Source organism: Megalops cyprinoides, chromosome 12, assembly GCF_013368585.1.
Source record: "Megalops cyprinoides isolate fMegCyp1 chromosome 12, fMegCyp1.pri, whole genome shotgun sequence".
Classification (NCBI taxonomy): Eukaryota; Metazoa; Chordata; class Actinopteri; order Elopiformes; family Megalopidae; genus Megalops; species Megalops cyprinoides.
Genome location: NC_050594.1, coordinates 15,363,053 through 15,380,118, shown reverse-complemented (window position 1 = coordinate 15,380,118; position 17,066 = coordinate 15,363,053). Strand labels below are relative to the sequence as shown.

Here is a 17,066-nt window from a genome sequence, read left to right as displayed (position 1 = left end):
CTAAGATTTAAGAGACAGCTTTTCTTAAGTCTGTCTTCATACACCACCTCTTCAAGACATAGAGTTCGTCTTGTTCACCTGGGTACCCTTTCCACTCTGGTTATCCTCTATCAGGCTTTATTGCTCCAGGAATATCTACATAAGCAGAGCGAATCCCTCTAAAATTTTTAATGAATCTTAATCATTCTAACCCAAGAAAATGGCCATAAACTGGCAACATCAAATTTCTTAAACCTTATCCTGAACTTGTGGTCATATCGAGCCATACTACGTACGTCTGGAATGGGCATGTGCTCCATATCCAAAATAATTATTTTACATTTTAATCACGTAACAGCAGCTCCCCAACGATTCAGCTCAGATTCTGACTAATCTTTCCGAAGGACTCCTTGTTCAGAAAACTAAAACCTCTGTGACAGATGAGGCAGCTTTCGCTTGCTCAAACACCTCAAATGTGGCCATGTTGTGGTCACCCGGGTGTGGGTGTCTCACCGAGATAGGGCCCTCTGACACGCCTGCCGTTGCACACGTCTGCAACGGCAGCATTCTTGCACATGTGCAAATGCACTCTGATCTGCCGTCACGCCTGCAGATGCCCTCCTCAGTTTCCACACCCGTGCACGGAGGCTTTGCCCTCTGGCTGTGCGTGCCCACGTTTCTGCACTGCTTAGATAACCCTTGCCCGCAGATAAACGACAAATCAAGCAGAAACAAAAAGTACCACTGAACTGCAAGTATGTTTTATATGTGAAACTGGTCAGTGATGATGTTACATCAAGGCATTGCTAATACTCTAGGTACATAAATATTAATAAATACACACACAAATTTGAGAAAGCCTGGATTCCATTTAACTGTAAGGGTAATTTGAAATTTTAACAAAATAACAGCCTTAAATTAAATTGCCTTCAAACTGCAAATACACATTCACAAAATATGCAATCAGATTTTGATTTTGTACCATTCTCTACTGCCTTGATAACATTTCAGTGCCCAGGAAAACATGACACATGGATGCATCAGAATACTAACAACTTGCTCCGCAGTTGGTCAGTACAAAAAGTAATTTCTTTATTTATTTGTTTTGAATAATTGCAAGCTTGGCCAAACTAACCTCATGGTCAAACAAAGTCCCGTATTTTGTTAAATCACTGTCTTGTATAAACCTAAACAGAAACGAAGAACTAGACCTAATTTAAAAAAGCGTTTACATCACAAACACACATCTGTCATTTAACTGGACTAATCAACCACCAAGCACACGCCACACTCAAGCCACAACATGCCACACAACGCAGCAACCAGCTGTGATACTCAGGTGAAGTAAAGCCGCCCTTTCAGAGATCTAAAAGCCCATGTCTTCAAGCACTGAAAATTAATCTCTCCAAATGTTAAGAAAGATTTATCTAACAAGAAGGCCACATGCCACGTACAATAAGCTGAGGGGGAAAGCAAGCAGACCATCCCTAACACAAAGCCAAAATCACAGCTAGCGATGGAAATCCCACTCCGTTACCTGGTGGTGAGTGTGACTGGTTTGATATTTTTGATCGACATAACAGAAGACAGAAAGAGCTCAGACAGACAGCCCAGGTAGCTTTATGTTATCTCATGACAAGGTGACTGACATATCTGTAGCTTATTATTGCATCTCAAATTCATCTCTTTTGACTGAACACATGCGTCAAATTGAAAAAAAAAATGAAAAGAAAAAGAAAAACAGAGAGAATCCAAGGAGATAACTGGGACAAGTTTCCTCAGAAAGTAAAACGAAATAATCCTTGCTGTTGTCAGAATCACACTTTCCAGCAATCCCCACGCTCTGGTGTTTGGGGCCCAGAGGCCAAAGGTAAAAGAGCAATCGGAATCAGGGATCAGTCTGCTGTTCATTCTTCAGGTTCTTCTGCAGTGAGGACAGGAACATGCAGCCAGGTGCCAAGCCTGTCCAGCATCTATTCTTCCCAACATGTCTGTCTAAGCCTCCATGTTTCATGTGACTGGTTTCTGCAGCCCACACTTACAGATAATTGATTCTTTTTTTTCCCCCCATACAGGCAAAACAAAATTTTATTTTAAATGATATTTTATCTTGCATAAGACAGAAGTGTTAGTAAGCCAATATCGATACAAAGCAAGCAGAAGTTTATCTGAAATACCAATGTTCTAAAAATATTCCAATACAGAACTGAATCTTCCCAAAGATAATAAGCAGCTTTACAAACAGTTTATGGCATCTCCACAGCCTGAAAGTAAATTTATTTTTAATCTAACTTTAAAAAGTAGAACTGCTGTGATTTACATACATTTAATGGCATATCAGAAGATGAGGGGAGAGATGTGTATTCTCCTTACATGAGGAGTAATTTATACATCAACTAATTCATTCTGGCTTTTTCTTTCCCCTTTGAAAGCATTAGTCAGAAATAAGAGCAGCCATCCTAAACTAGTGTCAATATACTCAAAGCTGGAAACTGTTCCCATAACCAGGAAAACAGAAATATTACCCCCTAAAACAGAAATATCAGATGAGAGTTTTTTAGTCTCTTTTTCCTCACTGTACAGTAGCAATCTAACTTATTGCCTTGAGTTTCGCATCCTCCCAGCAGTGGACTGGAGATATCCAAAGCCATCTGACACTCCTCTGAGATGTTTAGGTACGGGAGACGCGGTGAGGGCATGGACCAGGACTTACACACGCCAAGAACATGGTTTGCCATGGAGGAACTCGGATGAGAAAACAAAAGAAAAAACACACACAGCTCTTCTGTTCATTCCCAGTCCTCCCAGTCTTCTTCTTCCAGCTGAAACATAGGCACAGAACCCGATGATGTGCACAGGCCATAAGACCGGTCATTCCCAGCAACACTGGACTGAGGAGCTGAAATCCGCAGGGGGCCCAGTGAGGGCCCAGGGGAACCAGTGATATGAACACCTCCATTTACAGTGTAACATAGGCATGGGTCCCACTCAAATCAGACTTATGTCTCCCATGACTTTTCAAGGGTTATTTCTATTTCTGCAATACTCCCAATTCATATGAAACCGGGATATCTTGTAGATGGAATTATGTGGGAGGTATGTTAATTTCTAGATTTTTGGTTTCTTTGCAAACCTCTCCATTCTCTTGAAAGCGAATAACAATCACCAGTGAGTTTTGACAGCAAGTTAACAGCAATAGCCAGAAAGCAAGCCAATCTATCAGCCATATCAGCACAATGATATATGACTGCACAAAAAAAGGTCATCATATGTTGCTTTATAAAGATTAATTATACAAATGATAAAATTTTACTTGTACTTACTTATATTAGCACTTCAATATTTATTTATTACAATATGTGATTATTTGTCATCAGAGCACTTTTCTGCAACTTTTAAAAGACCTGTCAGGGGCTGAGAGAGGCCTGACTTTGAGCCCCTTACCACCTGTTTAAACTTCACCAAACCCTGCCTTTCTGGTACTGGCCACACCCTCTGTGTACTTTTGTTCAAAAAAGTATCTCTAAAGAGACACTGCAGGTTTTATACAAAACACCTCTTATCCTACCATCTGTGTAATAAAGCATTTGTATGTTCAAAACGTGACATACCTCTCCCGTGGCATTAACTTTGGAAAGCGCAAGCTGGACCTCCTCTTCGGTCATGTCTAAGTCAAAGTCTTTTTCCCAGTCCTCGCTGATATCTGTACTAGATCCTGCAGCAAGAAAGGGGACCAAAAGGACCTCAAAAAATCAATGACTGGCTCTGAAACCCCTCCCGTAAAAAGCGACTCCTAGGCCCACCCCTTTATATTACTTCTTCTTCCCAACACAGTCAGGTGTACATTAGTGTATGAGCAAAAAACGTACATGGGCGCGAACTTGTGAGTGCGCACATGTACAGGTGTGAGCGCATGAGCTTGTATGTGCACAGAAACGAGCGTGCACGTGAGCGCCTTACCTTTCTTGCCGTTGTTGGAAGGCGTGGACTTGCCGCTATCAGAGTTCAGCTCAAACACCCTCAGGTCCTGTGGCCCCTCCTCCCGCACAGTCTCTGTCCTGGCAGTGGCCTTGGCCGCTGTGAGCTCATCCCCTGCCCCTGTCCCGCGAGCCTCCACTGACTTCACGGCCCGCTCCGCCTCCACCGCCCGCTCCTCCACAGACGGGACCCCCAGCTGCTGGAGGCTGCGCCCCGCCTCCGCCCCCGCCTCCTCCAGGCTGGCCTCTGTGATTTTCTGGGAGAGCTCCTCGACGACTCCGCCGACACGGCCGGGCTCGGGCGTCTTCTCTACTTGGGTGGGCAGACTTACACTCTCACAGCTGAGCGAGGGTGTCACCACAGTTTCGGGGAGGTTCGTCGTGGGTGAGGAGAGAGCAAGGTCGCTGTCCGCAGGCGGGGTACGGGGCTCTTCCAGGGGAGGCGTGAAGTCCAGACGAGAGGAGGCGGTGGTACCGAGGAACTCATCTGTGACGAAGTGAGGAAGAGGACAAGGACCAAACATTTCACTGAAAAGGGAGCACTGAGCTTCTGATGAAATAAAAACCAGGCTGATGAAAAAGTAACACAGATTTGTTTGACAGAATAGCTCATTATGCTCAACCTCACTGCTCTCAAAGTGCTGTTAGCCTGATCTGACACTGTTGCTCATCTAACTTAAATGAATCTTCTTATGTTCTATTGTGCTGGAAGTCGCTCTGGATGAGAGCATGTGCTACATGCATGTAATGTAATGTAATGCAATGTAATGTAATGCATAGATGTGATGTAAAACAGGAGGCAGCACACGTACCCTCCTCTTCCTCTTCCTCCCAGCCCAAGGCCTCTGAGTGCGTGACCTGCTCAGCTCTCTGTTTCAGCGCCACTCTTCGTGCCTCTTCCTGTTCACGGGACAAAAAAAAAAATAAAAGTTGTCAAGGTCAACATCTTCAGCTCCACTCAAACAAGACACTGCTTGCTGTAGGGGTTTTCCTAAATTCACTTCAGGCCCCAGTAAAACACTACTACTGTGAACCTCAGAATGCAAGGGCCACAATCCCAGATGTGTAAACAGTATCTATAATTCAAGCTTTTTAAATAGCAAAGAGAAGGACTGAACTTACTCACTAACACAAGTAACTGAATTGACAAAGTAATCAAGGGCCTCTGGTGTGAAAAGCAACTCAAGACCTTTCCAGCCTCTTATGAAACTGTGGCTACTATGAATACTGCATTTCCACTGTTTAACCACCAGATGGCGAATGAAACGTTCCAAAGCCCCAACGACACATGGAGGTCAGCGGATGCTTTAATGAACGTTAGACCTTGAGAAGAGTTTATTAGTTCCTTTTTTTAACAACGCACACTGTAAAACACAGACAAGGTTACCTGGTCCAATTGGAAAACTTTGTAGAAGTAACGCTGCCAGAATTCTGAGTGGGCTACCGCTGCTGGGACCTACGTCATGACACACAAGGGCAGAGCAGTATAGAACAACTTTCAAACTTCAAACAGATTCAAGGAAAAAAACGAAAAAAAAAAATCAGTAACGGGATGATAGGGTCTCTTTCAATTATAACATCTTACTTACAAATCAAAGGTATCTTATATTCTAATATAGATTTGAAATATATATTTAGAATTCATTAGAAAAGAATATGGACTTCTTAAGTCAAAAGCAGAATTAGTCACCACAAAAAAGACTTGCTCCCTACCAAAGCAAGAGTTATCATATTCTCTTGAGCAACATGCACTTTAGAGTTTTCAGACAGAGACACCAGGCTGCACAGGGGACTGTACCATTTTCGTGTAGAGCGCCCGGATGGAGGGACTGCTGACAAGGAGTTCGGAGATCTCTCCTTTCTTCTCCTCCAGACTAAATCCTTGAAGCCAGGCTTCAAACTGCTCGGGGGGACCTGGGGAAAAGCAGACACACACAGTGATGGAGATAAAGGGGCCTAGACTCCCAAACAGACAGCTATGTGTTCAAAGAAGGGACAGTGCTAACTGTCAGATTTACATTTGCATTACATTTGTCTAACTGACGCTCTTATCTAGAGCAACACACTGCGTTTACATTTCATCCATTTATACACATGGATATTTCCAAAGCAAAGTCAAGCATCTTGTCCAATGGCAAAACAGCAGTGCCTAACATATGAACAAAACTGACAACCCTTGGGTTACAACACCTTCACCTGACCACCAGAGCATATTCCTGCCCAGGGCCAGCATAAAATCAAGCAGGAATGCACTGTCCACATTTCCGCAGTATTCCAGAGCAACAATGTCACATTGCAAGTACTGTCATCTCAACAAATAAATGGTAATTATGTTCAGCATAATTTCAATTAAAAACTTCAGAAACAGATGTATGGTAATATGTTAAACGAAAAGAGAGTTAACTGCAAGTTTCATCTTTTTTTTGCCAGATGAAAATACATGACTATGATCGCACTGAATCCCTGCAAATCTAAGCTCAGCTGAGCAATGCGCTCATGTTGGTGTAGGGCCTACAGGTCTGACATTCCCCAGCAGGAGCATGCCCCTACTGGTCAGCTTTCAAGCACTGTTTCAACACCAGCACTGCTCCAGTAATGTATATAGTGACATATAAGTGGTTTTCAGTGTTCTTTTATCCTACCCTGGATTGACAATTACAGATTGACTACACCCCACTTAAACCTGCCTTTTGCACCTGTATAGGAAGTGATGAGGCAAAGCATGTGGCATCCCCAGCTACACTCACTAGCGATGCCAACAGCTACGATTTAAATTTCAAGCTACACAGTGTACTACAGGAGAGCTAGCACTCACTGGATGATTGGCACATCTCATAAGAACCTAGTGACATAAAGAGGTCTAGTGAGTCCCTAGGGGGTGCTGATACAGCAGTAATTCACTGAATCCTAGCTGATGTAAGCCAGCCCCATCCCAGTGACAAGTCAATGTTATTCCGCTACTGTGAACTCCCACTCAGAGTTGACAAAAGACACAGACCAGACATGTGTGGGCTGTAGGGGTCAGCCTATATCTTTGGGTACTGAGCCACTTGTAAGAGCCCTGTTCTTTTCAGTTTTTAAAGTACATGGCATCAAAGTACTGAACTAACCAGAAATCCAGATATATTTTGGTCAATGTAAAAAGTAAAAAACAAGAATAATTTTATTAGTTTTTTTTTTTTTTAGCAATTTTCATGTCTTTTCAAGGACAGTGGGATATTTTACCACTTTCCATAAAAATGTCCGATGACTTTCCAGGATGAGACTATCTTCAGGGATTTCCAAGACCTGTAGGAACTCCTCACACCTACTCCGTTCAGTCACAGTTTTAAGAAAATGGGCTCTACTCTGCAATTGCACGTACCGTCAGGCTCGTTGCAGTAAGTCGCTGGGTCGGCCTGCAGACTGTACAGGCGAGCCTAGAAACAGACATTCAGATCAACATCACATTCATACAGAATGTAAGAATCTGCTCCAATTAATAGCAATTTTATATAAAATGCCCATGAATTCCAGCTTGTAGAGTGAAACTGGCTGTAGCTGCTGTTTGTGGTTAAATTCTAATTTCACCTGGGGCAGTTTTCAGAATGTTGAAACCAAACCAGCTTGCATGCTACAATCTTAGATTTGTGTGCACAGTTCTATAATTGTGAAACATCCAGTTCAAGCATTGTAAGAAATCTGAAAAAAATCTTGTACACTTTATCATATATTTCTTAGCTTTGACTTAGGAGCCATGTGGCAGCTGCAAATATGACCCATTATGAATGATTTTTTTTCAAGCATGCAATCTCTGAGACACATTACAGAAGCTACTTTGCTGTCTAGATAGTGGTGATATTTTGCAAGCCACTGAAAATTCTCCTTCGTGAATAAATGCTGACTCCTTGCTAACTAGCCAGCTAAAACTTCAGCAGACATAAAATATCATTAAAGACACCTTCATTAAATATTAAAATGTCCAGAATAACACAGAAATGGCTTCTAAAGTCAAAGGTGAAAAATTCACATTAACCTAGCTGAAACTGAGCATCTACTTGTACCCGCTGAGGCTCACCTTGGTACTGTCGTAAACTTCTGTGGTGCCAGCGGGGGTTGCCATCAGCGTGATGACATCACAGTCGATAGTTTTGTCTGGAGGAGGGGCGAGCGTATCTGTGATCACCCCCAGGAAGTTAGACAGGCTCCTCTTGACCTTTTCGGTGGTCTCAGACGACCCTTCCACCTGCTCACAAGAAGGGGTGGGGAAGTTAGCCTTTTACATTATCTTTACTCGTGTAGATATTACTTTATATACATTTTGGTATTAAGCTTATCTATGTGACACTTGGATGTAACCTTTAAAATACAGATAGACAAACACACTTCCCTTCAAATCAACACTTTGTACAAAAACTATATTCTGTCAAGTGCATTGACACAATCATAAATGTTCCATAAATGATATGAACCAGTTTACACATTAAACGCCCCCTAAAATGCAGACAGGTGAGTTGAAAAACATATAAACACTGGCAATACTGGTAAGTACTGGATGGACTGCATCCCTAGTCTGAAATGGTGACTCGTTATAACGCACTTTTTGTATGTTTTAAAAATACATTCACCTTTTATCAGGTTTGCTGTACCATGTCACCATCATACCAACGTTTTCTTGAAATTCATACTCAGATTAACCTGAGGGGTGGTCTTCGTCATGCAAATTGCATTATGTCAGCGTAAGCGAGCTAAGCATGTCACCCTTTGCTGGCTCCTTGGCTTTTTCTGACTCGGTGCTTTGCAGTAAGATCTGTAGCCACTCACCGCCAATTTGCTCCTAACGGCGCTGGCGGTGGCCACGATGGAGCAAGCTGTGTCATGTTGCACTACGTTGCTGAACTCTGCAAGGTCGCGCTTAATAAAGTCGTACGCTTCTGCAGACTGAGAAAATTTGAGTCACGTCAACAGTACGTCAAAGCACGATCTTCTATGAAAAATGACTAATTTCAAACTGACATTTTCATGCAACATCAGTAACATAATTAAGACATAAAAACATAAATAAGGTCTTTCCATAATTCAGCAGTTCGGCATCAGGCATGAATTATGTTAAATTGCAGACAAGATAACAGTCATAGCTAAATGTCAGACGGGCCTACCTTTTCTTTGACGGCTTGGAAGCTTTGTTGTAGCCAACCTCCCCACCAACCTCCTTCCCTGGAAACACATAAGACAAAGAGCAACGCTTTAGCTAACAAGCTAACGTTTTCTTACCAAGGAATATACATAAAGTAACCGCCAGGTTTGTGACAACTTTACAAGGAAAGCTAACGTTTGCTAAATACACATTTTACACATTTAAATACACATCAGAGAGTGAGCTAGCGAGCTATTAGGCTACTGTATGTAGCCGGGCTGACAAGCTAACTAACTTCCAGCGTTCGGAAAAACAGCTGTTCGGTCTGAAATGAACAGTCACTTGACATAGGAACAAGAAATACAGCTAGCCAGCCAACTTGCTACAATAAAGTGTCAAACATCTATTCACAACGTCATCTTTCAACGGTCGTTGTCAATCTAAAGCAATATTTTCATGCAACTGTTATTCCACTGTGTGTAGTTTAATTTTTCCCGATCTTTTTACCGTTGCAACATTTTTGTAAACAAACCTAAACGGACTTCCGCTTGTATCCATGCGCGAATGACAAAGTGAATTAACAAATTTAGGTAGCTCAATCAGATTTCCGTACATAAATTATCATTGGATTAACAACTTGTGTACAATGTACCTGTTTTGCATTTTTAACTGTGCAACAAAGAAGAAAAAGAAATAAACATAAAGTATCCAGCGTCATAAAACTCACCCTTCAGCCATCTTCAACGCATGACATCATCAATATTTACTGAACTCCGACCCCATCGACTGAGCCAGTTGCTTGAAAAAAATATAATTTAAATAAAACAATTTTAAACTATATTTGTTGCTAAATATACCAAAAGTGAAACTGAAATATTACAAGTCAATAAAAATATTATATTCCAAACTGCAATCGCGAGTATTGGTAACTACGGGGCCTGTGGAGGATCAAACCGTACGGCTCCTTTCCGATGTTGAGACAAATTGCTAAGACCTGACAATGGCTGGAGTTTACGAAGTAATCACTACAGACGTCCAGTTACATTGAACACATTCAGGAATAATTAACGGTAACTTTTATCAGCAGAACGATGTTTATTATTATTATTATTATTAACAATAATAATAATGATAGTTATAATAATTAATACAATTTAATAATAATAATTATTAATAATGTGTCAAAGGTGTGTCAAAGTCCTCCTGCTGGGAACTACCCACAGCTGCACATGCGTCCAATGTTAGGCTAGTTTTGTTATGCTTGATGTGAATGTAAGGATTCTGTGACATATCTGAACATCCAAAGGCATATTAGCACACAAACAGTTACACACACACACACACACACACGTTATGAATGCATTCATAATGCAAAGGGGAGAGTTCAATGAGGAAAGGCTTACATATCTGAGTAGTTTAAAAATATTATCCAAATATTTTATAATTCTATCCAGCAAACATTTTAGTCAGTCAACAAAATATTAAGCCTTCAGGTCATGCATAATAAAATTGGCAGACAAAAAGATGGGTTGGTTACATAATTGAAACACAGCCCTGCTGGTCTGCTGTTTAAATGATGTGGGCAGTAAAATTTACACCTGAGCCCCTTGGATTAAGCCTGTCTGTGTGTGTGTGTGCAGGCTTTGTGACCCCCTTCCCAGCTGTACCTCCCATCCACCCCCATTTGCATGAGGAAAGAAAAGAATCGGGTGGACCAAAAAAAACATCAGGCAGCGACCTTCTGGAAAAGCCCACTCTCCTAATTGAAGTTCTCTTGCGTCCAGAAGCAGCATATTGTGTGCGTATGCTCTGCAATATGTCTCTCCTGTCCAACCTCTGAATCTCACTAATTAGGGCCTTCAGTTTCCTAATTAACTCTGTCCATCTTCCTGTATGGTGCTCTGCGTAACATGCACACTCATCTATTGATTTGCATTCCCTCCAGTTCACTAGTCCATCTGTCCTCCCCACACTGGGGAGAGCTTATCTGAGCTGCCACTTTGCGTCCTATGAACAAACGCATGCTGAACACAGACTTTAGCATGTGAGAGAAGCCAGTGGCCTGCATTTGGTGTTGTTTCTCAGGGCTGAGCACAGTAATGGCCTCCAGCCACTTTTCATTCTCAGTCTCTTTCATTTTCTATCCTGTGCATATCATGTTCATGTCATGAATATTTGCTTTTGTTTGAAAATAATACGTTCCCACGGTGATCTCACGTGGATTCTGTAAACATTCCACTGAAATCTATATGTTTTCCTTTTTACGGATCAAAGTGACTTAGCACACAGTGATTTTCTCAGACCACAGAGGTGTGACTAGCTAGGGAAACAAATGTATTTTCCAGGTATCTGCCTTATATAGCTGTAGCTGATGCCACTAACACACGTGGCAGTTTATGTATCATCTAATTTAGCAATGTTGAAAACACTGGTCTTGTGGCTTAACTTATAGGTGACTGTCATTGTGCTGTTCCTCTGTCATAACAAGCTGACTCAGTGACAGACCCAGCTCCGGGAGAAAGTATTTCAAACATACAATTTTGTATACAATTCAGTTATTGTTCCCAACCTTTTCACAATGGTAACAGTCAGGTGGATTGGCATGGTCTGAAGAAGACCTGAATGTTGGGTATGAATCAATAAGCCCTGCAGAAATATTTGGATCAAGGTTGCTGCTTTACAAAAAATAATGATTATCCTTCAATACACACCAGTCACTCTGTAGAACACACACACACACACACACACATACACATTGCCGCTCCTTCACCATGGGTCCACACCATCTGCTGTCGGCAGGAGTCAATGTTCCTAATTATCCAGCTAAAGGAAAGCAGAGAGTCTCACTCCTTTCCCCTAATCCTCACAATGTGGTCCGCTTCCCCGTCCCACCTGTGCTCACCAAGGGGTGGGTGGGGGTGGGTAAATGTCAGGGGGGACAGCAGAGCCAGGTGACACCAGAGGGCCAGTCCCCATCATGGGAGACCCTTCTTTGGGCTGGCTGGCAGCTGCCTCCCCCACCGGGCTGGCCCACAGCTGACATTCCCCCACCCGCAGGCAGGGGCTCCTTACAATGTCAATACTGCCTCATAAATTAGAGCTAACCGCCTTTGTTGAGGGTGAGTGTCAGGCCTTTGGTCTGAAGGTAGTTGTTACTATGATGAAATGGATATTGAATGGCCTGAGCCGTGTCACAAGCATGAGAGCTAGCCCTGCCCTATTGTGTCCCGCTGGCCACCATTGTCTGGTGCCGTACTCTGAAGCAGGGGTTTGGGGGGGGGGACACCTCCCCACTTACGAGACTTCTCCTAGTCTCACTTCAGCCATCAGATGTGGGAGATTTAGCATGTGCTTCCCTATTGACTGATAACTGATGCATGACAGTGTTTTGGATAAATTGAGATTTGACTATTTTTCCTGTTTGTTTATGTTAAATATTTACCGTTCTAGTTAAGAAACTTCCAGAGGAAAGCTCCCAATAAAGATGTTTTTATAGAAAAAAAAATCATGGTTACTGCAATTACATTCAAAACACAGTGAAATTAATGCAATGAATGTGTTAAATCTTGTACGCTTGAGGAAATGTATGCAGAGCACATGCAATTTCATTCAAATTTATTTAACTGTGTCTGGCTGATAAAGTACAATGAAACAGTGACAATGTCAGCTACATTTAAATTAATTGTTTCCTCAAAATCTGTCAAATGTGAACAAAGTACGTCCATTATACAAAAGTAAACACCACAGCAAATCTCCCAATCACTATGATTTATTAGAGTTGTGGTGATTTGCAGTGAACAAAGCCACAGCTCAAAAGGATCTTTACAAAGAGCGCAGCTCATGGACAAGGTGAATTAACGCTGCACCCCTCATGGGGACTTAACAAAGCAACCTGCAGTCCTGGCGACCGCATTTGCTTTTTATCTTCAACATGCCCCCGTTTTGCCGAAGATTGATGGTCACCAAAGCAGCAGCCACTTTCTAGTGCAGAGGCAGTATATTGTCTGGTCCTGGTGTCTTTATATGGCACTGGGTCAGGGATCCCTAAGGCTGGTTAGCAACTGACACCCATGTCTGGGCACTGTCTGTTTACCCTTCTCTCCCCTCCCTCATTCTCCCCCAAAACCCCCTGCTCAGGGCTTCATCCTCATGAATTTTTCCCACAAGAACTGCCCTTAGTCCGTCTGTCTTGATTGTAAATTATGTAACATTTTCCAAAACACAAAATGCCCGGATTTGTTACCTAGTTTCACCAAGATACTCTGAGAACTAGAGAAGAAGTGGGTCACTGTAACCGCTGCAACCACAAAATTATAACATTATATCCATATGCCTTTGACACAGTCGAGAGTTCCAATGTTTGAGAGTTTGCAAAGGTCACTTCAAATCAGGATTTAAAAGATGTTTTGCAATAGGAAAATCTTTTTTTAAGGCAGGGGAGGAAGATTAAAAGGCTGAAATATGCACACTTTTAAATTCCTTAAAACTGTTTAGCATCAGATTGCAGGGTATATATAACCGCAATGTGGTCTGGATATAATTCTATATTTTTATGCGTGTGTGTGTATTTGTATGTGTATGTGTGTACATGTTAAGCAACGTACTAGAAAAGACACAGAGTAACTTTTTAATATAATAATAGATCTTTTATTTTAGATAACACATCTGTACAAATACATATCACTTTTTTTTTCTGGGGACTATAATTTGTATAGTTAGCAGCTATCTTCTTCACTTTTTCATGGACAAAGGAATTTCAGAACTTCAAGTAGGAGTAGTTGTGCACATAATGAGATGGAAAGCAAATCATTAGATGCTTGTCTGATGTCCTCATGTACAAATCTTTGAGGGAAACATACATATATAGTAAAAAGATGGCAACATTTAAAAAAATACATTACCTGTACAAAATATTTACATGTATATAAACTCTAGAAAAGCTTCTTCCCTCTTCTGACAGATCATTCAGTCCTCTACAACAGTTCCTCAGGCTGTGACTTCAAAGATCTGCAGTATGGCCTACACCACAGCGTTCAGTCCTGGGGCTCACCCACTCACTTACCCATGGCAAGGCTGTGTAGACTGGGTGTGGAGGTGGGGAGAGGCTGGCACAGGGAGCAAGGGCAGGACATGCCGGGGTAGTGTCTGTAGGAGGTGCCGAGATGGAGAGGTTCCTTCAGGAGACCCTGCAGTGGAGATTGGAAGCCCAGGTAGGTAGAAGAGGGTGGAGATAGCGGAGCAGGGGCAGGGGCGTGAGAAGAGGAGGTCGCGCCCATGAGCGAGTGCAGAGACTGGGCCAAGGGGTGCAGGGGAAGCTGGGGTGCGGTCAAGGGGTTGACTGAGGTCCGGCGGGACACATGGCGCTGGGCACCGCCCCCATACACGTCCCCCACCAGCTTCCTCATCTCCTCCAGGGAGCTGGACAGCATGAGGATGTAGTTTCGAGCCAGCAGCAGGGTGGAGATCTTGGAAAGCTTGCGGACGGAGGGCCCCTGGGCGTATGGCATGACCTCCCGCAGCCCGTCCATGGCCTGGTTGAGGTCATGCATCCTCTTCCTTTCCCGGCTGTTCACTTTCAGACGCAGATCCTGCAGGTCATCCTTAGTTGGCTCCGCTCGGGACTTGGCCTTGCCCACGCCCACACCACGCTCTGACCCGGGCTGCAGCCTGCTGTGAGCCTCTTTACTCTCCTGGCAATACCCCTGGAACATGGTTTTGGAGTAGGAGCCACCCATAGTGGCATCCGCTACTAGCTCAGGGGAGGAGGACCGGCTAGAGGTAGAGACAGCATCCGAATCCATCTCCACAACCGTGATTGAAATTAGAAAAATCAAAAGGGTGAATGGAAAAAAAAGCCAAAAAACAACCCTTAGAAATCAGATTTGGTCTCTCTCTGGTCTTTCTCTCTCCCTGTCTCTCTCTCTTTCTTTCTTCTCTCTTCCTTAGCAATTGCTCAGCTCTCAGGTTGAGATCTACCTTGTTATACTAATCAGGAGCCTCCACATGCACGCCCGTCTAAATATACCCTGCGTGGTGGAGTCAGATGGCAGTATCAGCAGAGACAGCAGAGATCCCAGATTAGGGGAGCAGTCCCGTTCCAGCTCAGAGGGGGCTCATTTATACCCCCGGCCCCACAAAGGAACAATGAGGCGCATAATGAAGACTAAGTGACATCCAATCATTGACAGAACACACTTTCAGCCCTGCCCCATTTAACTTCTCTTAATCCCCCCTCAGGGGATACATTAACCAGTCCAGGTCCAAATTCACACGTATGTGCAAAGGCGTACACAATGGCGGCTTCAAAAAAAATAATAATAAAAAATAAGTGTTTAACTGCATGTGAAATGATTCAGCTAACTCTTCCAGGCACACAATTATCTATTTGATTGCTTTGACAGCATGGAATCAACATTTGTTTTGCTCATTTAAATGGACTGAGGGTATTCTGCCCTTTCCTTTTAATGCTTAACACTTGGGATCCAATTCAAATAGGTTCATTTGCGGTGACAGTTAAATTGCACCTCCGGCTTCCGAGACAGACGAATGAGAGTAAGTTATAATAAACAATAGTGTAGCAGTTCTAGCATCGTTTGTTTCTTTATTTTTTTTTAATTAAGTATATTTATGATTTATTAACATTCAACACCACTGAGACTCTAACACAGTATTTTCCCATTCAATGCTGTGAAAATGGTAGGCGTGTTTAAAATAAATATACTATCCACAGTATAGGATAGGTATAGCATCCTCAGGGTATTCATAGTTGATTAAAATCTGCAGATGTGGAAGCATATTGTTTTCTGTGCTCTATATGGTTTTGGTAATCCTATTCACCATCGGAAAAAGTGTGCCAGAAAGTCTCCCTCTACATGACCCCCTACTGTAGTTTTTTCTGCCCTGTAAAATGTTGAGACTTACTAATATAATATGATACATATTACACAATACATGCAATGTATTGCAACATGTAATATAATGTAATCTGTGTAAATACATGCACACACAAAGAAAGAAAATCTTTTACATGCAGCAAAGAACAACAACCTGACTTATGTTTGAAGAAAGAATAATGTTCCCGTAATCATGACCCTGTTCTCTCCCAAGTGAAACCCTGTTTCTTTGCAATAGGTAGAACACTAAAAGTAAGCATGAAGACAAAATGGAGAAGTACATAATGGAGAAGGTGAAAGCAAATTGGGCTAGATCAGCAGGGGAAAATCCAGGGCACTCATCATGAAGGGGGCATATGTTTCACAAGTCTTTGTTGTGCTGGCAAATCCATTTAGGGCCATTTGAAACAAGAATCTGTAGAAAATCGGGGTCATCAAGTTCACAAACTAAAACACCACGCTACTGGGCTTCCAGTCAAGCCCGTTGGTAGAAGTAACCAGCCTTCTTTAGGGACTTTTTAAAGTAATTTCTACTAGAGAAATGGATGTTAACAGCATTTACTGAATCATTGATTTTGCAGTAACCACAGAGGAGATGTGGGTTTCAAAGACACACAGAGGGCTTTTTTTTGTACAGCTTTGGTCTCGCAGCTCTTCTCTCCGTGTGGTGTTTAAACTTAAACGAGAACTGAATTAATGGCGGACTAGGGGCAATTTACCAATGTTAAAGACAATGGAAGTGAATTCCACACAACTTAGTTCCCAAACAGCCTGTGAAATCACTTCACTATCAACTGGCGGGGGGGGTGGCTGGCGAAAGCAAGGTGGAGGAGGAGGTGGCGGGGGTGGTTTAAAAGGCACAAAAGTGCAGGCCTCACAATGCCAGCCCATTCTGTCGTAAAGCCCTGGGATTAAGCTGGTTAAATTTCTAAACCGTGCCGTGGCGCGAGTATGGATCCCCGGCTCTGTGACCATCCTGGGCCTTCATTAACATCACTATAATGTGCTCTGTCTCACTGCATGGGCACCAGAGGAACGAGGCACCTTCACAGAGCTACCATGTCCGGGAGTATTATGATGCTAAAATTTACAGTACTTTAA

General features: G+C 42.7%; 2 protein-coding genes across 2 annotated transcripts; both read right to left on the bottom strand.

The window, feature by feature from the left end:
- Window positions 1-844: 844 nt before the first annotated feature.
- bsdc1 (BSD domain containing 1) lies at window positions 845-9,848 on the bottom strand. Its single transcript, XM_036542109.1, has 11 exons — window positions 9,800-9,848; window positions 9,095-9,152; window positions 8,760-8,876; window positions 8,014-8,181; window positions 7,321-7,375; window positions 5,755-5,870; window positions 5,344-5,412; window positions 4,769-4,856; window positions 3,940-4,443; window positions 3,591-3,694; window positions 845-2,801 (listed from the first exon to the last, which is right to left on the bottom strand). The coding sequence occupies exons 1-11, from the start codon at window positions 9,808-9,810 to the stop codon at window positions 2,769-2,771; spliced, it is 1,323 nt and encodes a 440-aa protein (XP_036398002.1). The 5' UTR covers window positions 9,811-9,848; the 3' UTR covers window positions 845-2,768.
- A 4,278-nt stretch (window positions 9,849-14,126) lies between these two features.
- Window positions 14,127-14,873, bottom strand: olig4 (oligodendrocyte transcription factor 4). The gene has a single exon (XM_036541537.1). It carries the CDS (start codon window positions 14,871-14,873, stop codon window positions 14,127-14,129), a length of 747 nt encoding a protein of 248 aa, XP_036397430.1.
- Window positions 14,874-17,066: the final 2,193 nt, after the last annotated feature.

What these genes read in the sequence shown, in the direction of transcription:
- olig4 (XM_036541537.1), bottom strand. Translation starts at nt 14,873, where the DNA reads ATGGATTCGGATGCTGTCTCTACCTCTAGCCGGTCCTCCTCCCCTGAG.
- bsdc1 (XM_036542109.1), bottom strand. An exon ending in TTACTGCAACGAGCCTGACG is followed by an intron (nt 5,871 to 7,320) that starts GTACGTGCAATT and finishes GCTTTTCCCCAG; the next exon opens with GTCCCCCCGAGCAGTTTGAA. An exon ending in AAGTTAATGCCACGGGAGAG is followed by an intron (nt 2,802 to 3,590) that starts GTATGTCACGTT and finishes CCTATGTTTCAG; the next exon opens with CTGGAAGAAGAAGACTGGGA.